General features: G+C 40.3%; 1 protein-coding gene across 7 annotated transcripts in view; it reads left to right on the forward strand.

Annotated features, from left to right (window-relative positions):
* The window catches only part of CAST (calpastatin), a 63,168-nt gene that overhangs the window by 12,738 nt on the left and 26,128 nt on the right, over positions 1-24,302 (forward strand). For 6 of the 7 annotated variants that reach the window (XM_034072576.1, XM_034072574.1, XM_034072578.1 and 3 more), the window contains exons 3-4: positions 2,458-2,529; positions 19,467-19,526. In XM_034072576.1, the coding sequence (XP_033928467.1) occupies positions 2,458-2,529; positions 19,467-19,526 (132 nt within the window). Of the gene's footprint in view, positions 1-2,457; positions 2,530-8,731; positions 8,920-19,466; positions 19,527-24,302 lie in introns of those variants that run through there. The other variant, XM_034072580.1, reaches the window with a different exon arrangement.

Below are 24,302 nucleotides of genomic sequence, written 5' to 3' on the forward strand. Positions count from 1 at the left end.
AGCAGCTTAACTTATTTAAAAGTTGAAGCATTTATGACTAATATTTTCTACTGAGTCTTTAATGCACTACATCAGTAAAACCCAAGGTGTTCTGCATCTTGGTACTGTCTCTAGAAAACTGCAGTGCATCACACCTCCGTCACCTGCCTTCAGAAGCATTGCCACCTAGAGCTGGAGGTCTGCTGGTTTCTGAAGGGCATTAGTAATGTTCATTGTAATGAGGGTTGAAGGGTGTGTGGATGGAGAGTGTCTGCTGTTTTAGGCGTGTCTGGTCAAAGGAGCCATGAGGAGAAAATAGCAAGACAAACCTGACTACTTGGTCATGTAAATAAGATGAGGGAGGCTGCAACAAGAACAAACCTGGCTGCTTGGGCATAAAGATATCCTCAGCTGGAAGGGAAGGGGCAGCAGTGCAGAGATATCAAACCTGAGCAATTAGTGTCAGTGGAGGCAACAACCAGAAATAAACCTGGGCAGTGGCAGCAGTGGGTGGGCTCTGGGGAGGCTGCAGGAGAGCTGGACTTTGCAGCTGCTGAGGCTGGCAGCCCGATTGGGGTCTGGGGTGCAGGTGGGGTCAGTGGAATGGTATGAGCTGATGGGAGGACACAGAGGAGTCACAGGCTGGTGCCAGCTGCAGGGCGGGAGGTGAATGTCTGTGTCCTCCCCAGGGCAGGGGTGTGTGGGGTGTGCGTGTATTCACCAGCAAACCTGCAGCTGGGCCAGAGGTGAGCAGGAGACCCCAGTCTGGGCAGGGGTGTGAGGTGGGCAGAGGGTCTGTGCTGAGTTTGGGGTGCTGGTGGAATGAGAGTGTGTTTGCTGCATGTTTGCAGCAAGCACTGAGGGGGACCCATTGTAGCATCAGATGGCTGGGGTATGGGCAGGGGTGCCAAGGTGGCAGAATGGCCATGACAGTGCTGAGGGGACCCACGACAGTGCCCACGCTCATAAGCCCGGAGGGTGCTGCATGTGTGATTGCACTAGTGACCTCCTGCCTCTGGAGCCCCAGAGGAACGGATGTGGCTGGGGGTGCTGGTGTGTTATGGTGAGTTGGATGTGCGTGAGTGCTACTGGACAGCAGCACAGCTGGCTGTGCCAGTGTCCTGCCTGCTCATCTGTCTCTGGGATACGTGCTTAGTTTTGTTCCTGTGTGAACTTGGAACCCCACCCGTCAGCCTGGCGTTGGGCTGGGCCCCAGGAGCTATGCAGGTCTGCACTGGGTAGTACTGGTCTGTACTCGGCAGCACTGTGGGTCAGGCAGGAGTGCCTGGGGTGGGGTGTCTGGTAAAGGCAGTCACACTCCTAACACCCCTCTAACTGGAAAAATCACTATTACACTTGTTTTTTTAAAAAGGCTGTGAAGTCTTACTTGGTTGTCATTGTTTCCAGTTGGAAGTGTGAAATCCTTAATGTAAATACTCCACTTTTTGTCAGTCTGGGCCACATTTTTGTGATGTTAATCTTGCATAGGGGTGGCCCACTGCCCCAGGCTGTGGCTGGAGGGTGACTGTTAAATGTGCAGTTTGTTTATCTGAGATGCTGTTCTGGTTTTGGACCTAAATTTGAAAGAGAGCAAGAAGTGGAATTAATGAAAGAGGTCTTTAATGACAGAGTCTCTCAGTCTGTTACAGTACCTAGCGTCCCATCAGTTGAAAACTGGTGTTTCTGAGTTTGCATATGAGGTTGGTTGTTGAATCTCTGGTCATTCTGTAGACTTCCCTGCCTGTAGAGGGTAGTGTAAGTCTGTACTCTTTAGTTGTGTTGTGAATTTTCAGCTTCAGCTTACCAGAGAAAATGAATAGGTCTTACTCATCTGCTGCCTCCAAGAATCTGAAAAAGCGTTTTGCTGCATTCATTGCCAATCTTATTTTTTCAGACTTTGTTAGATGTGGTTTCAGCAGTTGCTGAGTTTTTGCAGCGGTACCTGATGGTATTTGATGATAATGGCATTGCATTGGTAAAAAATGGGAGGTTGTCATGGCTTTGTTTCAGTTGAAAGAATATTTATTGACTAGAAACCCCATTATTCTGCCTTTGTCTTTATATCTTTACTTCCCGAGGTATAATGTTAACTTCTGCTTGGTGGTTCAAGTTAAGTCTATACAGCAATATCTTACCAATCTTATTTTAATTGATACTTTTCATTAAAGTATATACGGTTACTGTTGCTTTAACTGTTCATTAAAATGGAGTCACTTTGCTGCAGGAAATGGCACAGATTTAAGTGCAAGATAACAGCTTTTTCTGTTCGAAGCAAAATTGAAATGAATTTGTGTCAATAAAAGTTACATGGAAATTATTTCTGGATGACTTGCCTTGTATAAAATGTTATAATGGGCAAGTTTTTTAGTGTACCTTTTTATATACTGTTTTGTTTGTTTGCAGTTCTGCTTGGCTTTTTTCCTTCTTCATCAACATTTCTGACCTTTATTATGTCTTTCTTTCTATTTTCTTTTTTAGAAGAAACCAGCAAGTGGTAGTGTTAGCCAACCCCTCAAAACACAGACAAGTGAAGCACCTTCTGCTATTAAGGTAATGCATACTTACAGGAATTGTCTCTTTAAGAAATGAAAAGGATATGGTATGACTTCATCCCCTGCAACGAGACAGAAAATGGTTAGTTTGTGAGCATTTAGGAACACTGCAATGCTCTTTATATAGTGAATTGAAATTAAAGAGGAGTGTAGGTCAGCAAAATTCCAGCACTGACTTTTTGAAGAAATAGATATGGTTACATTCTTTCCTTTCACATGTTCTTTGTTAGTCTCTTTTTAAAATCCTGGTCCCATTGGTATCAGTGGCAAAGTTCATTTGAGTTACAGGGCTATGGTTCTTTTCTCACTGTTCAGTGTTGTTTGGATGTTTGGATTCTCTTTACTCAGTGGACCTGATGACTCTGAAGCAGTGAGAACTGGCTCTGCTTTCATAGCTCCTGGAACAATTCAGTCAGTCAGGAAGTTACCGTCTAAGGTATTAAAAGATGACTTGCATAGGAGCACAGTTCATGGTTCCTGAAGAGAAGCAGGGATCACTTTAAGTGTGCTGATGTCTTACAGAGCATTGAAGTTTGAAATAGGGTGCTGAAAGTACACTTTCTCATGGTGATCACGCGTGAGCTAGTGGCTTTAGTTGATAGTCACTGTTTTGTGCGAATTTGTCATGGGTAAGTGGAATGCACCTCACTCAAGATTCAGAGAGAAGTAGCCATATGGTTTACTGAGGTAAAATAATAAGTTGACAATTCAGCAAGTTTGATGGAATTTAACAAAGTTTAACAGTGCTTTGACACAATTCAGTGAGTTTGATGGCAAGGTTCACTTCATTAATTACTGCATAGAAGAAACATAGGAAAGAAGGTTGAGTCAGAATTGAGTTAGAATGATTCACACAGAGACTAGAGACACATAGAGTAAAGAGGGCCCCTCAAGTGAGCCAGAAGTGGACACTCTTGCTTTCTGAACTCCTTTTGGAGCCTCTCTGAAACTGGGTCCATTAGTCTCAGGCTTGAACAATGGTTAGTGTCTAATGGAATTATCCATTCAATGTTTATAATAATATTGATTAATTATATGGATTAGTAATGTTTGACAGCATTAATTCAGCATGCTATCAGTCACTTATCAAGGATCTGTAATGGGTAAGGGATCTCTCTGTCTTGGGTAAGGAAGGATCTCTTAGTCTCAGGTAATGAATCTCTAACCTAGAGAGTTGCTCTACTCTCAAAACCTACTCAAGAGGAGAGTGATTTGGCATGCAGTCCAGTGCAATTCACACTATGCCAATACTGGTGGTAGTACTTACAGACTGATGTATGGGCTGCTAGTTGGTAGTATAGATGAGACTGTCTTGCTCTGGTATCTTGTTCTTTGGTTATCTTGCACTTTTAGGTTTCAAAACCACTCTTCAAAGTATTCTTTAAGACACTTTCACTCCCTTGTATGTGTGCAAAGGGCTTTCCATTGTGATAGTTCCATGCAAGACATGAGGCTGTCTGCTCCTTAGCCTGACAGCAAAAAGTCACTTGCATGTGCCACAGTATTCCATATCTGGAGATACCCCATAATTTAAAAGATTCTGTCAGCAGGAAGTGTTTCTGCTTTTGAACTAATGGGGTTTTTATTATTAATAAACGATTTTGTAAAATAATATTCTTGCAGATATCTCTATGCCACCTAAGTAATTATTTTTATTTTCTAGTCAAAGAAGTAGGACACAAGGATATATAAATCCTGTTGTCCCCCTCTTTCAATACATTTGTCTATTGCTGAAGACAGCCCAATATTTTTGTTGCTTTTATGTGTGTTCCTTACAGTTTGGGAGGGCCTGTCTCCTGCTAGTTAAGCTGATTATAGTCGTGCGTCTGGAGTTCCCATGAGAGCTGCAAGGAGTGGGCCAGGCTCAAGTACAGTCTTCTGGCATGCCATTTGCCAGTTGGATGCACTGCATGTGGAAGCTCATGTTCGGTTTGCTAACCGACACATCTTTTATGTCTTTTTTTTCTTTCTGTATGTGTTCTTTCTATTATAAGCATATCATTTACATTAAGTTTGCAAGGCATGATTTCCTGTGATGCTGTTAAGCATCATGAAAAAAATGTGATGTAATGTAATTGCCAGGAATTGTTTTATATTAGGTTATAGCAACTTGGGCTGTGCGTTTTATTAGTACTTGGTGTTTCTCCAGTACTATGAAAATACTGACTTCATGCTCTTAAAATTGACTCTTAATAGCCATTTCAAGTTTAACCTTTTTAGTTTCTACTTGACCATGAATACTTTCCTTCATTTAGGCTAAACCTTCTCTTAATTATATCTTCTAAATTTAACAATCTCCCACAATCCTCGTTGCTTGTGGGCAGCATCTTTCATCACTGCCAAGGTGCACACACTAGGGAATCATTGCTACCATTATTAGCAGGCAGCAGTGAGGAATTAAAGCTGAACTAAGCTCCTTCCTCTGCAAAAGTTACCCTACCAGCAGCTGTGTTTTCTTTACAGTGTTTTAAATTGGTTTTGCCAGTTATGTAGCCAACAGGAAAGCAAATTTCTAACTCAGTGTTCAATTATAGCTATAAATAGGCACTAATATTTGCACTCAGCCAGATCCAGTGATCTTTCTTGGATCTTTGTGTTCCTATATGGTAATTCTGTTGATACCAAATGACATTTTGCTGCTTTTTATGTAGTAGATTTTTTAGCATTGCTCTTAATGAGTAATAATTTTCTTTTTGTTGCTGGCCTCTATAGCTTAGTGAAGTGAGAATTTTTGTTCATACTACTTTCCTGGACAATTTATTGAAGCAGTGCTGCAAGAATTCAACAACAGTTGTAATTTAGTGAGAATTATTTTTATTTCTGACTTGACTGATCTTGAATATTTTCAGAGAAAGCTTCTTGATCTTGATAATTTAAGAAATATAAGGTTAGATACTTTCAGCTTGCATACAAATTAACACTGTTTTAAAGGGGGATTCAATCTGCTTTATTCTGCAACAAACAGGAAAATGACAAGAAAAAAAGAACAATTACTGAATGTCTTTGAGTGAATACCTACTGTTTATTCAGCAGACTGGGAATTTTGTCACAGATTTGTCTCGATTATCATCAAAAGTGATGCCTACTATCAGTCTATTTGCTAGGATTTTTTTCTGCTGCATACCTTATTTAACTGTGACTAAATTTTTATCCTATGGTCCTTTCCAGCCCTAACTATTTTATAGTTCTATGATTCTATGATTTTGTGAGCTTTGTAGGCACCTTATTGTGAAGCAAAGAATTTTTGAGCAGAAATCATGTGAACTCACGTTACTGATTGGGAACATCCACGGAAATGCTTAAATTTATTTATGTGTTACTAGTTATAGTGTGAAGGTTGAAAAGGCTATCTCTTAATCTGGGGGTTATTCAGGAAAATATTTAAATGGTCTGAGAACTTCCACTTCATGTTCTCCTTAGAGTAGATGTGTGTCGTGGTGCACAGATCATCATTTATAGGTGTTTTGCAGCAAGACCATGGCAATCCATGAGACTGTTCTTGCAAACTGCTCTCAGGGCTGTTGCCAGCACATGAAAATCACAAGAACCATGTCCGTGTGAAGAACAGTGCTGATTATCTTGGTAGCAGTGTCACATTAAGGGGTCTTTACCTCAGTAAGTGGTTTACCTCCAAGAAGGGAGAAGATCTTACCCCTTCACTTGTAAGTTTGATGGGTTTGTTACCATCCCAGGAAAGGGTAGATCCTTGTATCCGATCTGCTTGTCAGAGCCTTCAGCAGGCATTCAACCAGACAGCACAATGTATCAGAGAGTGATTTGGCCATCCTATTCAGAATTCATGGGAACAGATTCACCCATTGAGTTAAAAATTTAAGTCAATTTTTAAAGCCAATTTTAAGTCAATTTCATTTCATTTGAAGTCTCCAGAAATGCACACAAAATAGATCTCAGCTGAGAATTTCTATTATATAACTCAGTGATAGCTTAAAGTTCAAAGATTGCTGTTGATAATATAATATGGTAACTGCAAGAGCAAGTGTGAAAATAACATACATAAAGCCAGCTAAAAACTGATCATTAAATGCACATGAAGTACATACAGCTCGTACCAATCTGGTGTTCCTGTGGGGGGAGAAGACAGGTTCAGTTCATCAGTTGATCCCAGCAGTCATGATGGAGTCTTTCCTAATTTTCTCTCCTCAGTTTTTCACATTTATATGATTTAATTCAAATTAGTAACTCTCCATAACCCCACCATTTACAAGTTGGTTAACTGACTTATATAAGTTTACATAACGGTTGTCTTGGTACACATGCTTAGGGAAGGGCCTCCTAGCCTGCACGGGGTCTTCTGAGCTGTGGGTGTGATTTTTATTGTTAAAATGAGATTATAAAGAGGATAGTTTACCAAAAGGACACCCTAATCATGTTTTGCTGACCCTTGAAGACAGGTTGGATGGGGCTTTGAGCAACTTGGTCTAGTGGAAGGGAGGCAGGGAGATTGGAACTAGATAAGCATTTAAGATCTCTTCCAAACCAAACCATCCTGTGGTTCTGTGATTCAGATAGATGTCCAGGTTCAGACCTCAAGGAAAAGTCTTTCCTGATTAGTGGTTCGTTAGTCTTGTTTTTCTTGGTCTGCCTACATAAGGGCAACGACTCTTCAGCTCTCAGTTCTCATCATAAATCAGTGTTGGTTTCTCAGGTTTCCTGATCTTCTAGGAGGCCCTTGTATCTGTTCAGGTTTTACATAGTAATACAAGTTTCATTTTTTTTTTAATTCTATGTTATGGAGCTTTATCTAAATGCCTATTGAGCTTGAGTGGCTCTAGTAGTACACATTTTGTTAATGGTTGGTTTGAAATTCTACAATAAAAACATAGCTTCCTTCATCGTCTGTGAGGTGGTTTATGTACATGTTCCCCCTCCTGCAGGGATTGTAAGAGAGCCTGGCCATGATGTGTTGGCTCCATTCCATCCTCTGCTCAGTTTATGTATGCTGAGACCATATGCCAATGTCTCAGGGTTGCTTGGGGTGCTGTCATAGGGTGGATTCTGTGTGTATCAACCTCATTCCATCCTGGAAGTACCTGTTGCATTTTATCCAAAAATTTCCTTGATGTTATAACTTTGAGGATCGGGGTGGTGTGTCTGTAATTTCCCCCATTAGTCCACACAGAGGCATGCCAAAAATAGACTAAAATATTAAAAATTGGAAGCTCTCCTGCATGGAAGAGCTGGTTTTGTGTAACATCATAGCATGTGGCATCCATCACCTAAAGTCATCTTGTTTAAAAAGCAGGGTTATGAAAGAAGCCTCTGATCTGGAGACCACTGCAAAAGTTGCAACTTGTAAAGCTGTGCAGCAGTCAAAATAATACATTGTTTAACAAAAATGTACTCGGTACTTAGCTCAAAAATGGGATGTTTTTCTCATCAGCCTGTGTCATATCTTGTTTTCCCCTTTCTACTTCCCTTTCTAGGGCTGACTTGTTCTTACTCTCTTGTGATAAAGGGAGGCATAGAGGCTACTAAGAAACAAATGGTTGAAAGGTTTGTTGGGGGGGGGGTGTCTTTAACAAATGTAAAACAACCTCACAACCTATAAAAGCCCCTCCAATACAACAGGTGTTGACAATTTGATTATTTAGAAAAAAATACAGTTATAAAGAGCAGGCACTATTGGTACCTCCGGAAGTGCCTTTAAAATTCATATGAACTATTTTGATTTGTTATGCTTAATAACAGTCTTAATTAGTCAAGTTTCAGCAGCCTTAATGGGCTCAGTCATGTCAATTTCTTTAGATTAGTAACATTTATGTACTCTAGGAGTCTGGATAATCAGTCCAGATTTAGAGAGGGCGTGTCCCATAAACTTCTGACAGAAACATCAGTCTGTTGAGGGGAAATGGGTAGGTTCTTCCCCTTGGCAACAATGCTGCTGACTCAAGGGGTGGAAGACAAATACTGTTTATTGAAAGCTGAAAGTAGCACCATCCCTGAGTTGTGCCATCCTGGCAGGCATTTCATCCCTGTTTTTCCACATGGCTCCCCGTGCGATCTGTACGCTTAATGACAGCCATGTGCAGTGGGTAAACTTCTTCAAACCTCGTGCAGACGCGCCCTCAGAAGGCGATGGGTTTGCTCACTGTGGCTTCATGCCGGATGCAGCAGAGCACTGCGGGGCAGAGGGCAGAGCTCCTCTGCGTTGGCACTTCCGTGGCGCTGTCGGGGCCTGGACCTGCTCGCTCGGGTTCCGTTCGCTGGCGCAGGCGGTGTGTCACGGAGGTGGGGCGGCCGTGCTGCTGGGAGGGGAGCGCTGTTAGCACACGGGCTCGCCGAGGGCTTGGCCGGCACCTTGGGAAAACAAAAACTGCGGCTGGCGCGAGAAGAAGCCGTGTCCTGACATTCCTGCTGGAAGCAGGAGGTACAGAAGTACTAAGTTTGCTATTCGTACTGGCTTTGCTTCCCTTCTGCCTCTGTTTTAGGCTGATTTACGTTTATTTTGCAGTTCTCTTTCTTTTTTTTTTTTTTTTTTTCCTCTTCCGGGAGTTCTGTGGGCTGAAGCAACACAATAGTCAGCCCCTGCTGACTTCCAGGGCTTCCAGCATGATCGTGTCATCAGCAGCACTTTGAAACTGTCTGTGTGTAGTGAATAGACTTTTAAGGGATTTTAACATCCTGGAAAGAGTAATTTTAGGCGTTGTGTGAGACTCCATGTTTTACACATTACACAATAAGTAGTTTACATTATTTTTGAAAAAGGGAGGGATGAAGAAGAGCAGTTTTAAAGCAGTGTCTAAGTTCTGTGTATTTTTGTTTGGGATTTGGTTTTGTTTGTAATTTCTTTTGGTTTTATTTTTATTTGCTTAAAACAAGAGCAACCCACACTCTTGCTTCAAAAACCCTTGTACTTTTTTGGCATACAGATGCAAGAGCTTGGTAAGCCTATGGTACATAGAAAATACTGCGCAGTCAGGGTGTAGGGATCTGTATGAGCAACTTGGTGGCTGAGTTGTGCTTAGGTATCAATAACTTACTGGCAAAAAGAGATTATTATACTTGATACCTAAAAGATGCTAAAATATCAGATACAACCAACATCTGGGAAAATACTACTTTTCAATAAATTTAATGTTATTGCTCTTTCTTTAATAGTAGAAATTAGATTATTATTATAATAATGGCTATGCCATTGTTTTATTATTGCTACTAGTATACTAACTCCTGTTTGGAGAAAGTGAATATAGTGTGTTGAGTAACAGAGAGTTCTTGACCATTGCAGACACCCCTGCTGAGTTCTTATTTGTTTTCTTTTTTTGCAGCTAGTTTTCTTCATGCTGTATTTTTCTTCATTGAGGTAAAGCATGCTGGGTAGTAATTTCTTCTATGTAAGGCATTTTCTTTTCTAGGCTAATGTATTTCTTATGGTCAGATTCTTCTGTAAGATAGTGCTTTTGTTTGGCTTTCCTTTGTTTTGTTTGTTTGTTTTTATTGGTGTGGTTAGATACATGGGGTATGTAGAGCTTGCAGAAAATTCTCTTCATGATCTTGGAGTTTCAGGGATGAGTTCCTTAGCCAGTATTTCTCACAGCTCTAGTGTTGGAGCTTTGCTCCTTAAGCAGACGCTCCCAGTAACAAACCCAGACGAAGCTGTATTATCTAAAAGGTGGTAGCTTTTGGAGTACTGGGAATGGGGACAGAGGAGAAGCTTCTGTCCCTGGAAAGTAAAGGAACTGCTTTTTCAGTTGGTCTCCAGCATGTTCATTCTTACTAGATTTGCTTTCTGCTTTCCTGAGGGAGGAGAACCTGCACTAGCAAGAGCTTGGAACCTTGCCCAAAGTCTCTTCTGCCAAACAAAGAACCTTGTAAGGAGGCCAGTGGCCTCCTGAGCTCCTCAGAAACAACTTTAAGGCTCAGAAACCTAAGTTCTGAGCTTTAAGGAACTGATACTTCCTGGTTCTGGAAGAAGTAGGCTTTGTGCCTGCCTTTATGCCTTGCTTAGTGCTTGAACCAACCACCTAGAAAACTAACATTTTTGATCCCCAGGAAGGAAACTTTTGTGTGAGAGGACAAAACCTCATGAAGGGGGAGATTCTGGTTTTTTAACTGATCAATAACATGTCTCTTCCTCCAGAGTATGCAGGGGGCCCTTCCAAAGCGATTTCAAGAAAACCTGAGTTAAGAGGCAATGCTGAAGCAAGAAGTGCCCCAGTCTTCTTCTTTTAAAGTAGTAATAGAAGAACAGTGTTGTGTTTTTTCTAAAATGATGTATGGAAAAATAGCAACACCCCTCCCAGGTTATGCAGTATTACCCTTAGATTATATTTCAACAGCAAAGTTCTATGAAGATTCCTTGTCTTGGCAATTTTTGTTTATCCCCCTATATAATTTTCTGTCCACTTTGATGGCCAATGCCATTGTGACAATGTATCAGTTTACATGGCTTTGTGAGTAACATTTTATTGCTGCATCCTGGAGCAGAGAAATACCATGTCTAATGCAGAGAATCGCTCTGTGACTGCCAGCCACCCATTTTGAGTACTGCCTAGTTTAATTATTGCAGTGAAAATAACCAAGATTATAACCTTGGAGGTCTCCAGCATTAAGATTAAGGTCTCTTTTACACAACACTTCGATCTTAGTAACTTCCTCTTTAAAGAATACCAGTCTTGTTTGTAATTCCCCATTTCTATTCCAGGTCTGTTGAGAAGGTCTTTGCATGCTGTCCCTCTTGGCGTGCTGTCCCTGGGCGATTCTGCAGACCAAGCGACACAAATCGTAGCTGAGCTCAGCAGCAGTGTGTGGCATGTGGCTGGCATCTAATTGTGTGTGTTCATGGTGTTATCAGCTCACAGTTTGCAGCTGCCGATAGCTTTGGAACATTCTGCTGTTTAAAACAGCATGCAGAAATTGAAGCAGTTAGCTGTAGTAATGACAGATAAATACTAACCTTCTGCAGGACGTAGAATTGAAGATTTTGAGCTACCTATAAAAGAGGAGAGCTTTGCTACAGCTGCAAGCAGCTTGTACATTTCTGTAATGCTCTGTGGGAACCTGAGAAGAGTGGTGACAGTACTGGTGCGCTGCTTCTAATATTTGAATATGACTGAATGAAAGTGAAATTTCAGTATGTGCTAGCTTGTAGAATTTACTGTGATGGAAACAGTAGGTGATTGAAGAGCACATTCTAAGAAATAAGAGTGGGGACTTTTAAACAAATTATTGCTGTCAGAACTCTTTTCATGTACTTACGTATGTGCAGTGAGGAGTTTTACCTGCTCTAAAGTATAGCTTTTCTGAGTATTTCTCCACACATAGCTGAGGGAAATTTCAGATTAGACAACCCATTCTGTGATCAAGTGGAAATACTGAGATCACTCTTCATTAAAATTACAGCAAAATGAACATCTTTGATAATGAAAAATAAGTCTGAAAATAAAACACTTTTTTCTTGCCTGGTGCTTCAGTTAAAAAGCTTTTCCAGTGAAACAAAGCCTCCATTTGATGCTGGATAGGTATAATCTGCATATAAAACCAGAGCAAGTTTGTGGTTTTGCTTTTCACTCCATTTAAAAGAACAAAGGAGTGTTTTTCCTGTGATACTGAAGTGGTGGTTTGTTTGCATACAGGCAGAATCTGAAGGCAGCAGATGAACTCCGTTACTCTGCTCAGTATTTACTGACTTTCCTTCCAGATCACTTGTAGTAATCATGGAAGGACATGGAATAGAAGTTGCCATTGTATAAGTAAGGGATATAGAGCAGTAGCTATGCTACATACTGAAGTCTAAATAATTTTTTCTGGCTACAGGTTCAGCTGACGTGTACATAAAAGTTCTTGATGTTTTGGTACTGTGCGTACCCTCTGACCAACTAGCAAATTCTTTTCTACTGCTTCTGAATGAAGTAGAGTCAAACAAAAAAAACTATGAAAGTATTAGACACAGTAAGAGATGGCAGGGAGGTGCTGTGGGATAGTTCTAGATTTTTCTGTGTATCCCTAACTTCCTGCATATAAATAAGCATAAAGTGAGGTGTTGGAAGTTCAAGAAAAAAAATCAAATGGTACAAAAATTATTTAAAGTCACTTGTTACTCACAGCCCTCAGGTTTTTTGTGGTTTGTTTTTTGTTGTTTTTGTTTTTAATTATTCAAGCATAAAGCTGTTTGAGAGTCCTAATTGTGACTTAATAGTTACTAAAATAAAGACATAAGTACCAATGTGTTTTGGACTTTGACATAGGTTGCTGAAATCCAGAAACCTAAAACCAGACATCTGATCTAGGGATGGTTGGGCAGATCAGTTTGTTTCTAGGTGGTATGAAGTTTCTTAGCTCTAAGGGGTGTCATTTTATCTCTAAAATTTCCTTACTTGTGATCTTTGTCAAGTTGTAGAAATTTAATCTGTAATAATAGTAACAGTTTTTATATGTTTTCAGGTTATAGTCACCCCAGCTGAAGATGTGAATGTTTTTAACACAGGAAGCATCCCAAGAGATAGGCGGTGGTGGTTTTAGTTTGTTTTTTTTGTTGTTGTTTTGTGGGATTTTTTTTTTGTTTTGGTTTTGTTTGGGGTTTTTTGGTTTGGTTTGGTTTTGGTTTGGGCTTTTTTAAGATGGAGATTTAAAACCATGTATATTGAAGAGCTGAACCACAAAAGCATGAATTCAGCAAACTGCCTATTCAAGTGGATCTCATTGCTTACATTCTAAATCCTCTTTAATTTGCTTTGCTATATGGCAGCCAGTGCAAAGCTGGGGGACTTTGCTGGGTCAGGGCAGTAATGAGCTCAGAGGCAGCAAAGTAACAACATTAGCAAAGAATTTTAGACTGAATTAGAATTGAGCTACAGAAAAAGTAACTGACCTCCAAGATTCCTCCCCTCCCTGGTAGATAAGACAGGCTTGCATATAGTCATATGTGCAAAAGTAAGTAATTAAAAATTACGATGTAAATTGCTCAGAAAATAAATGATGGTGATACGTCTACAATGAAACTCGTCAAAACAGGACAACATAGTGGCATATATAGTAGGAATGTTTAAAGTAAATATACCAGTGTGTGTATAATGTACTGGAAACCTATACCCTGCTCTTCCATTTCATCAAGTTGTCAATATTAAAACTCAACAAAATTAACTGAATGCTGAAATCTTGGAAAAAATAGTGCTCTCTTGGTTGTGTATGGGGATTTTGTCTTTCACTTAAAAAGGTGTCATTTCTCTTACACATAGTTCTGCAACTAAATTGTTAAGAACAGTAATTGCAAAATAACGTTTCCAGCATTGCTTGGGATAGAAAATTACACTTGAGCTCTCAAATTTTTAATTTTCAACTTGGCTATTAAATCACTGCATATATTAGTTGCTGTGTAGCTTTAAATATATATATGCTTATATTTTTTTCTGTATGTGTGTACATTTACATATATATTATGTATTTTTATGTATTCTATAATACATATACTTATGACATATGTATTTGATATGTGTATATATATATATTTGTATATACACACAGATGTTGGTTCAGATTATTTCTTGCAACTCAAATTTAGTGGAAAATTAATGGAGTTCTGTTTATACCATGTATCAACGTATTGATTCTCCAGTTCAAAGATATTTTGAAGACTGCATGTTTCTTTGCTTGCTGTGTTATGAAGGGCATTGTGAGGGGATTGAATGTCTTCTTGGTGCCATCCTTGCAAGTGTTCAAGGAACTGGATTATCTCTAAGATCCTTTCCAACCTAAACCATTCTATGATCCCTGGCCTGCTTTCTGTCTGCTGACTTCCTTTGTGTGGCTGGGTAAGTGAGGATTGCACAGCCATTACCACATGCCAGTGTGAGAGGTTTAACTCGTAACAGCTCAAGTGGTATTTTACACTTCAGTGAAATAATCCGTTATTTTTCACAAAAGTTCTCCAAAGAGCATTAGCTGTCGATCTATTACAAACACTGTTAATTAAAGTTTAGTACCAGAACCATTAATGTAAAGAAGCAACCATTTGTAGTCAGCTAGACTAGGTTTTGCTTTGCATTGCACAGCTGTATTGAAGTAACTCTGTAAGTTAGTAATACTGAAATAGTGAAGTTGACATTAGTCTGAGAAACAGCCCCAGTTTCCTCAGATGTAACATGTGTAAGCCCAGAAGGATACTTGTGTGGCTCTTCAGTACTCTGTTCATAGAGAAAATATAAGCTGGCCCAAAGGCTGCCAGGGCTGCAGGCCCCTGCTTCGTCTGTATGGCGTCTGCTATGGAGCAACTCATCTCCCAGGAAGATCTTGAAGCTCTCACTTGAGAGACTCTTGTTGTAGAATAAGCCATTTTCTTGTTTTCCTATTTTCTTGGTCCTTTAACTGTAGGAAGACACATCAGGTGCTGACTTGCTTTTGCTGTCGCTAAGTTCCTCATACAATTTTTTTTTTCCCCCTAAACATATCCTCAGATATTTCTTTATTCATCTGTATAGCAGTGTGACTGCCAAAACTGTCCTAGCACTTGACCTAGAGAACCATAAGCCAAAAAGGGTGGAAAGTTATTCCCATATTTTATATTTGTGTTGTCATGGTAACAATTTCTATCTCAGATTCCTCTTCTCTTGGTTTTATTTTGCAAGTGTATGTCAGCCTGTACCATTGTAACCATAGGTAAACACCTTCCCCATTTCTTTCAAGAAAATGTCACCTCAAGTACTATGTGAAGTTGCAGTGACAACACGTCCTAGGTCTGTTTGCTGAGCTTCCATGTTTGTGTGTATTAAGTGTTGCACTGTCTTTATGTGCCTTATTCTTTATCAGTCTTTTGATTCTTGTTTATTCCCACGTTGTCAGCTAAATGTTCATGTGTTAGTTGCTTGGTACATTTTTCCAGCATCTCTTCTGGTTTTGAAGGTAGCCAATTGGTGAATTGGGCTCCTTTGTAAAGGTGGGCACTGACCTTCCTCAGTCTTATAAACCTTTTTCAGGAATTCCCCAAATCAATAGTTTTAGTTGCCGATAGCTCTCACCAGATTGTATATGGGGTGGTCTCCATGACCAGTGCTCTCATGGATTTCTTCACTTGCGTTTTTCCAGAGGGTGTTTCCATCCAGTTCTCTGCACAGTTAAAATTACTTTATTGTGATGTTTGTCACTTTTACTATTTTTTTTTCTCAGTACATGCAGTGAAGCTAGATAACCAGGTTTTGGTCAGCTTTTTTTGTTTTGTCATTTTACTAACCCACTTCTTGGCTTTTGTGACTGTTCTCGTTTCAAGAGTAGCATGTCAACTTCCTTGCTAATTTGACAAATGAGTTTCTAAGGGTATTCCTTCTCTTATGAAATTAGATCCAAGACTTTTCATCAGCCCTTCCTGGTAAGCCATCCTCTGACTCATTGCCAAGAGCATCTGAGGTGTACTGGTCAGTTCCTGTGCTTGTCTGTCCATGTCTCCTGCCTGCCAGGTGGGTTGGTGAGAGCACAGGCTGTGACCCTGCTGTGGGTAATTAAGTTACCAGCCTCTGTTCAATCAGTGTTAGCCTGTAACCTCTTTTTTGTCTTTTGAGCCCCTGTTGTGGTGGTCTTGTGCTGTTGGTGGGCTCCTGTGCAGGTGGTCATGCTCCTTGCCCATGAATCATTGTGGTCCTGAGTACTTTGCTGTACAGTTTGCCTCCTCACCAAATTTGCAGAGGTGCTTTATGAAAAGCCATGCAGCAACAGTCGCACAGGCTGAGACCTCCATCAGCTCCCTCCCCATTCAGGGCTGGGGCTGGAATGGGATCCTTAGCATCCGTACCTGTGTCTGGGCAGGACCTACAGGGGTGCAGACACAGGAAGAACAGGCATCAGCACCAGTGACGCTCATGTTTCCATCCCAAGGGATCCCTAACAACACAACAAACACCTGACTCTCTTGATGGGAGCGCTGCCTGGCTTTGTCTGCCAATCCCTGACTGCCAGGATGAGTTGAACTTTCTTTGTTCTTGCTGTTCTGTTTGGCAGCTTCACCGTTTGTGAGGGTGTGTCTGGCCCAGACTCAGCAGGGGTTTGCACCTCCATGGTGAGAACTGTGCATCAGGCAGTTATTATGCCTGTTGCTAGGCAACAATTTACTATTTACCTCCATGCCTGACAGGCATCTGTGTGTTGCTTCCGCCTTTCTGCAGTCTGACTGTCGGGCTGCAGCAAGTGCAGCCAGTTGACAGTTGGCATAGCTGGCCATAGAACACAGCCCTCGGAAGAGAAAAACCACAACAACCACAGTGATAAGCTGTCCACAGAGTCAGGGTGGTGTTGCCCAGCTGTGCAGTGACTGCCAAATGAGGGGGGTTGGACCTCGCAGCTTCTTGTTTTGGAAGTCTGCCAGGTGCAGTGTGCTTGGAGACACATGCTGTAAGAGCCCTTGAATATTGTGGAATCCAGGGAGGAAGTGACAAGTGGGGCATGCAATACCCCTGAGGAAGCCCACAGACCAGGGTGGCACAGCACTGCCTGTCTGTAGGAGGGTGCCCTCTGCTACCTGCCACCCTTCCTGCTTTCCCCCCAAGCTCCCCAGAGCAGGATCTTGTTTCCCCAAATCAGTCCTGAGTCTTTACAGGGAGGATAGGGTGGCATTATCCATAGTTCTGAGCAGCAGGTGTGCATTACACTCTTGTCTGTCCCCAGACTATTCATCTTCCTCCTTGAGCATTTAAACTCATCTAATTGCTGCTAGTAGCTCTAGTCCAGCTGGATAGAGTAAAAAGAAACAGCTAGATTCTTTGGGAGGTTTTCACTAGTCTCTGCAGGTCATAGTGGTGCTGCTTTGCTGCAACTTGGGAGTGAACTTTTCAGTGTATCATAGGAAAATGGCTTGGTGGGGAGGGCTAAAGGCAGAAGGGATCAGGTAAATGTGTTTTTGTTAAATAGACAGGAACTAGGGTGACTAATAAGATACAGAAGACATACCTACTTGTTAGTCATGTAGAAGAAATCTGGATTAATTCCACGGAGAAGAAAGAAAAGGAAAAACTATTAGCCAATTAAGAAAATATAGTATTGCCTACAGATTACCCAATGGTAATATACAGAATCATAGAACAGTTAGGGTTGGAAAGGACCTTAAGATCATCTAGTTCCAACGCCCCTGCCCATGGCAGGGGCGTTGGAACACTAAACCATGCCACCCAAGGCTCTGTCCAATCTGGCCTTGAACACTGCCAGGGATGTAGCATTCACAACTTCCTTGGGCAACCTGTTCCAGTGCCTCACCACCCTTACAGTAAAGAACTTCCTCTTTATATCCAATCTAAACTTTCCATGTTTTAAGTTTTAACCTGTCACCCCTTGTGCTACCACTGCAGTGCGTAATGAAGACTCCCTCTCCAGCATCCCTGCAGGCCGCCTTCAGATACTGGAAGGCTGCTATGAGGTCTCCATGCAGCCTTCTCCAGGCTGAACAGCCCCAACTTTCTCAGCCTGTACTCATACAGGAGGTTCTCCAGTCCCCTGATCATCCTTGTGGCCCTCATCTGGACTTGTTCCAACATTCCATGTCCTTTTTATGATGAGGACACCAGAACTGTACATAATACACCAAGTGAGGTCTGGCAAGAGCAGAGTTAGAGGGGCAGCATCACCTCCTTCGAGATCACACTGCTTTTGGTGCAGCCCAGGATACAGTTGGCTTTCTGGGCTGTGAGTGCACACTGAAGCCAGATCATGTTCATTTTCTCATTGACCAACACCGACCAATACATAAACATGTTCTTAAAAAAACTTGTTCTTGTCCTGACATAGGAGGCATTATACATTCCTGTGTATACATTCCACCCATACATCTATTATTAGTCAATCTATACCTACATACATACATGGAGGCAGGTATTACTTGCTTATATTTCTGTAATATTACTGTTTGCAAATCCTGTCTAGCATATTTTTAATCAAACCTCTTACTAAGATGTGCAAGATACAACATATGCCCATTGGGAGAGCACACTGCCATCACACCATCGTAGCGTACCTTTTAAATCCTGTCCATCTTTTGCCTTACCATTGAGAAATGCTTGTACTATGAAAAGTTATGGAAATTAGAAGATTTTCATTGGGGGAGTAAGAAGTCACCCTAGGTATGAACTTGTGAAATGGCTTCTGAGTTTATTTAAATTGTGTGTTTTCATATAGCAAATGGTATAATAAACATAAGAAATATAGAAAAGGCAGTAACTTGTGCTGTTTATTTAAATGTGAACTATGAATGTGTTGCTGTGATCAAGATGGCAAATAAAGCTTTGAGCAGAGGAATGTGAGGCAGGAACATTACATGTTTATACATGTAGTATTACATCTGTATAAAGTATTGATGAGACAATTGGAATATTAATGTCTGAGCTTTAAAGTTTGATACAGTCACAGCAGAATTAAAACAGGCTGTTCTCAGATTAATATCACTAAAGCTAGAAAAACAGACCATTTCATTTGCAGCTTTTCCAACAGGGTTGCATGATAGGTAGAAACACTGCTGTGTTTGTTACATACAGATAAATTATTCCTTTTTAACTCAAAATACTTGAGTTTGTTAATGTAGTGTTAAGTATTTTATGTAACAAACTAGTAAATTCAAAAGTACCATTTTGTACAAAAGAAAAGAAAAAAAGAAATATGGACAGCTCTTGCACAGCCAGTATGTATGCTTCAGTATGAGACCAGGAATTGAGCTTGTTTTGGTATTTCATACGAAATTTGTTTTCAGCACAAGTTAAGAGAAAAAAACGTTGTGAGATCTACAGGCATCATGCTGTCGAAATCCTACCTATGTTTATTGTAGAAATACAGGCAAGACAGAAGATATAAAATGATAGGTCTGATTTTCAGTAATTTTTTAACTTTTAGCTGGTTGGTTTAGTTGAGAGCTTTAGTTTAGAGCTGGTTTAGTTCAGGTTGGCTGTGCTTGCTCAATAGAAGTATGTATAACAAAGGTGAAATTAATTTGTTTGTATTTTTCCCTTTTAGAAGCAGTCCCCTGCTGTGGATGTATCAAAACCCCAAATCATGAAGCCATCTGAAACAAAGGTATGAATTCCTCAGAAATTCATGCTTGCAGTTAAGCACAGCTACATGAAGAAATGGAAGTCATTTTGTAACACTTTGTTACTGAGTAGCTTTACTTTGTATGTCTGATCTGTATCTTATTTTTCTCTTTAAAAATACCTAAAAATGCCATATAAAGCACTCAGAGGATTTTATAACATCAATAAAACAAAAAAAAATCCAAATTTCTAATTTTGGTCAGTCACATTTTGTGACATGTATAGAGCTCCCCCCAATGTAATTACAGGGTTATTTACCTAATGGAAATTCTCATATTCAAAGAATTCAGGACAAGTTTCAGCTTTTAATGTATGTACAACTGCATCTTCTTGTTAATTTCTTATCTTTGTCTGTCTGACAGCTTCTCTGCCTTTGTCCTTTATGCTTGTTCTGTCTTGCCTTATGCTGGAACTTTTTAGTGCCGAACCTGTGTCATCAGTCATGTACTTGACTTGTTAGACAAGAACTGTAATCCTCCCTTATGCTTCTGTTGCCTGACAGAATGTGTGAATATTGTTTAAACAAACGATTAATGAATCTCTCCCTCTGTCATTTTCCATAATCGTAACAGTGAAAACAACAAAAGTCTTGAATACCAAACTAGGCCAGCCAGGACTTGTGTACATGCAAGTGAAGGAACCTGTAGAATAGTGGAGGTCCTCTAGTCCTGGCGGAGCCACACTGTAGGTAAAACAGACACCTCACAGCATTGCTAGACGAGCTTGGAATACATGCAGTTGTGCAGATTACACAACATCTCTGGGTAGCTATGACTAATGTTTTGCTACCTTCATGATGGTGATTTTTTTTCTTTTATGAAATAGGAAGTTCCCCTGCCCCATCCCTGGCAGTGTTCAAGGCCAGTTTGGACAGGCCTTGGAGCACGCTGGTCCAGTGGAAGGTGTCCCTGCCTGTGGTAGGGGGTCAGAACTAGGTGATCTATAAGGGCCTTTCCAACCCAAACCAGTGTGTGATTCCATGATTTACTGCAAGTTGTATGTGTTTCCTCTTGCCCTTTTAGTGTTCATCCGTGAAGACAGCCTCGTTCCATCTTTTCTGTACTTGGAGTTAGCCATTTCGTTCCCCTCCACCTTTTAAAACCTTTTTCCTCTGTGAACACGTGTAAGACATACTGGTAGCAGTGAGCTGTATGACAACTAAACCTTTTCCATTACTGCACAATCACCATTATTCATAAATTAAGGTACTGCAGATCTCTGGTTTCATGTTCCTATCACATTTGTGAGCAAACTCATTTGTATCATGTTTTCCCAGTCAGCTGTCTAAAAATGTTTATGTTCTTTCTTTACTTGAAATTCGAAATAACACTCAGAAGAATATGGTAGATTTCTAATTAGATCTTTAAAACCTGTGTTTGCAAGATGAGACAGGAATAGAGTGGCAGAGTCATACTCCAGTGCTGTGAGACTGGTAGACACAAATCCCTTTGAAACCAAGTCGTGCATTTGCATGTGTAAGACAATTGATGTTTTCTTTTAATGTCTGTTGCATTATTAATGTCTTCTTCCTGTCATCTGCATTCTGACAGTAGACTTCTTTGAAAAGAAATGTGGTTGCTGAGTCACTTTCATTTCTAGTCCTAAATTTCTTGCAAATTACCATCTCTTTCCTGATTGTTTGATACAAATGAGGTGGTTATATTTCCTAGAGTCTCACTAGTGTGCTAGTACCCTTTGACATGCTCAGGACCTGTCTTTAGCTTCCAGTTCTCTGTATCTGAATCCTTTGCCTCAAGATTAATCCTCAGTATCATACCCCTCTGAGAAAACTGTGAGTTACTGCAGCAGAGGAAGGAATGTGGAACTTCTTGTTCTGTAGGTGAAGCCCCAGGGGTTAGGTGGGAAGGTTGGAGGACTAGGGTGGAGAGCCAGCACCCGATGGCTTTCGCTGGAAGAGTGGAGGGAGCTGGGTACTGCCATCAGCAAAACCAGATCCCATCCAGCTTTCTTTTCTTTGCATGTGGTTGTGCAACTGCACCGTAACCTTGGTAAATAGTTAAAAAGTCCTAATTTCCTTTTCCAGGCTATTTTTCAGTTTCCTGAGTCAGTTTAAAATGTGGCCTTTCAGGTACTGGTGCAGTGCAGGTCGAAGCAGGCAGTAAGAGGGGAAAGGGAAAATCTTTTTCTCCACAGATCAGTGTATACTCAGTGTAAACTGGTGTTCTGCCTTCAGGCTGTGATTGCTCAGAGCTGACTATTTAAAGGATGACTGAATTGTTGCCTTTGAATATATATAATCTCATACTAAAATTTGGGTTTGACTTGCCTGGTAATAATTTTTTCTTTATTTATTCAATTGTAGTTCTGTTACTGCTAGAAGTGTACCTGAATAGATGTGTGTGTATGTATGTGTTCATGACCATGTGTTTGGGTCCATATATTCTTCAGCATTGTCACAGGTAAATTTATAGTATGAGCAGTTCTGCACAGTTTGAAAGATATGAAAATCTTGTGAATAATGCATACCCTGAAAAAAAAACCTAAAACACATTAAGTCTTTAGTATAATAATATTTACAATATTAAAAAAAATCATGCAGTTGCTAATAACTGGTTTGGCAGGCTGAGAATTTGAATTTATGTTCTATACAACTGTTGTCATATATTGACAGAAATGCAAGTAAATATGTTTTAATGTCCTGCAGAAAAGGGTTATTAGCTCTTCTTCTGAAAACCACAAAAGGAAAACCTGAATTTGTGCTCTAGCAGCAGGGTACTTAAAGTCCTGAGTCATGTTGTCCCAAAAGCAGGACCTGTGGTAGCCAAGTGTGCAATAGCCAGTTCTCACACACAGAGCCAAGATATGTGTTTATTCCAAGTTTGCTCAAAAAGGGGTGCTAGGTAGTATCCCACTGAGCTAGCTCACCACCCCATAAAATTCACATTTTTATACAGTTTAGCTCAGGTTAGTAACCCCCTGTAACCCTCCCACATTTAATGACTGGTCAGTTAATTTACATAAGATGACATCATTTGTTTTTGTACTACTGCTCGGGGAAGGGTCTTCTGACCTGGCAGGAGTCTTTTGAGTTGTGAGAGTGATTTTTAGTTTAAGAGATGATGTTATAATGAGGATAGTTCACCAAAATAACATGCTAATCCATGTTATGCTGATACATTAGAGTCATACCTTGATAGTGTCCATGTGCTTTCAGGATGTACCGGTCTTCAATAATAAGCTTTTACTGATCAGAGGTTTGTTAGTCCTGTTTTTCTCAGTTCTGTTTTTCTCATTCCACCTACACAAGGCCAGTGCCTCCTCCCTGGCTGGCAGTTATCTTCATTAGGGTTTTTCCCAGGTCACCCTGACCTCTGAGGAAGGCCCCTGTATCTGTTCAGGCTTTTCCATAGTGACACAGGTTCCAGTTTTTAACTATGTATGTATAAAAAGTCCCCCCTTTTTTTTTTTTTATCTATATGTCTACAACAGTCCCACGGCAGCAAAAGTCGAACTCTGTTTCTTGAACCTCAAGCTTGCACATCTGTTATGTTTCTCTGCAGCCTTGCAGCTGAAGGATGTCTTATGTCTCACTGACTCTTTGCTTTAGATGCTACATAAACATGACCAACGTTTTTTAGCTTAAAATCTGAAAATCTAGGATTACCTTTTCCACATAGGATTATTTACAGGTACACAAATGGTGGATGTATGTGTCTTTGAGTTAACCACATGGTAGTCATGTAATGAGGATGTACAAGTGGGAGCATATACAGCATGGTTGAATCATACTATATGTGTTTTTTAATCAAGTTAGACATCAAGAGAAAATCAAAAGCAGGGAATCTTGAGAGGTTAAGTGATTTTTTTTTAATATTATTTTTTTCTCAACTTTGGATTTTGGAAAATTTTTGCCCTCCTTCTCTATCAATATTTTCCATGTTGTGACTGACTTGTGATGGTGGTGTGTTCTTCACTATGATGTACAGCCTTGAGATCTTTGCAAATCTTACGCCCAGGTATCTGTGTTTTTATGTGCGTTCAGGATTTCCCAACCAAGTGTCTGTGGTTCATTGTGGGGGTGTGAATACTTGCATAACACATGATAAACAAATGTGGCAAATGTGGTCAGCTAGAAAAGAGAAGCTGAAAATATAGCAAGGTGAATTAATACTTGGCAGCTGAAATTATGAGAGCATTACAACAATGAAGAAATCTATAATTACTGCCTAATAGTTGGGTTGTTTTCTTTTCTTTTGATTGTTCACTGACTTTTAATAGGCTACTGGGAAAAAAAAGAACTAACTATTTGTCTCTTAGTATCTTTTAAATGTGCTCAATGTATTGGTAGGATAGAGGGGATAGGGAAGAATTCTGGCTGGCTGGCTCTTTTTGTGTTAATCGTAGCACCGCTGAAGAAGTATGAGGAGGAAAATAGAGTAGAAAAATACAGTGAGGAGGCTAGCATTTCAGTTTTTCTTTCTTCTTATCAAATATAACTTCTTGAATTTTTCAGTGTTTGTGTTTCTACTAGTAGAAATCTGTTGGGTTACTGTACTTTGACATGAGGTGAATCACAGGAATCAATTTTGTGTCATGGCTGCAGAAGGTTTGCAAGTGTAAATCGAACTGTTCATTATATTTGTTTGACACATTCTTTCCCTCTCTTTTCTATCCTTTGTATGAGGAATGTATGTATATGTATGTTTGCACACATTTGACCTTTGGTCACTAGAGTGGAGGTCTGTGTTGGAATGTTGTAAACTATTAGATCAGGGCACTGTATATTAGTTACATAGCG

This window comes from Melopsittacus undulatus, chromosome Z (genome assembly GCF_012275295.1).
Source record: "Melopsittacus undulatus isolate bMelUnd1 chromosome Z, bMelUnd1.mat.Z, whole genome shotgun sequence".
NCBI classification, from domain to species: domain Eukaryota; kingdom Metazoa; phylum Chordata; class Aves; order Psittaciformes; family Psittaculidae; genus Melopsittacus; species Melopsittacus undulatus.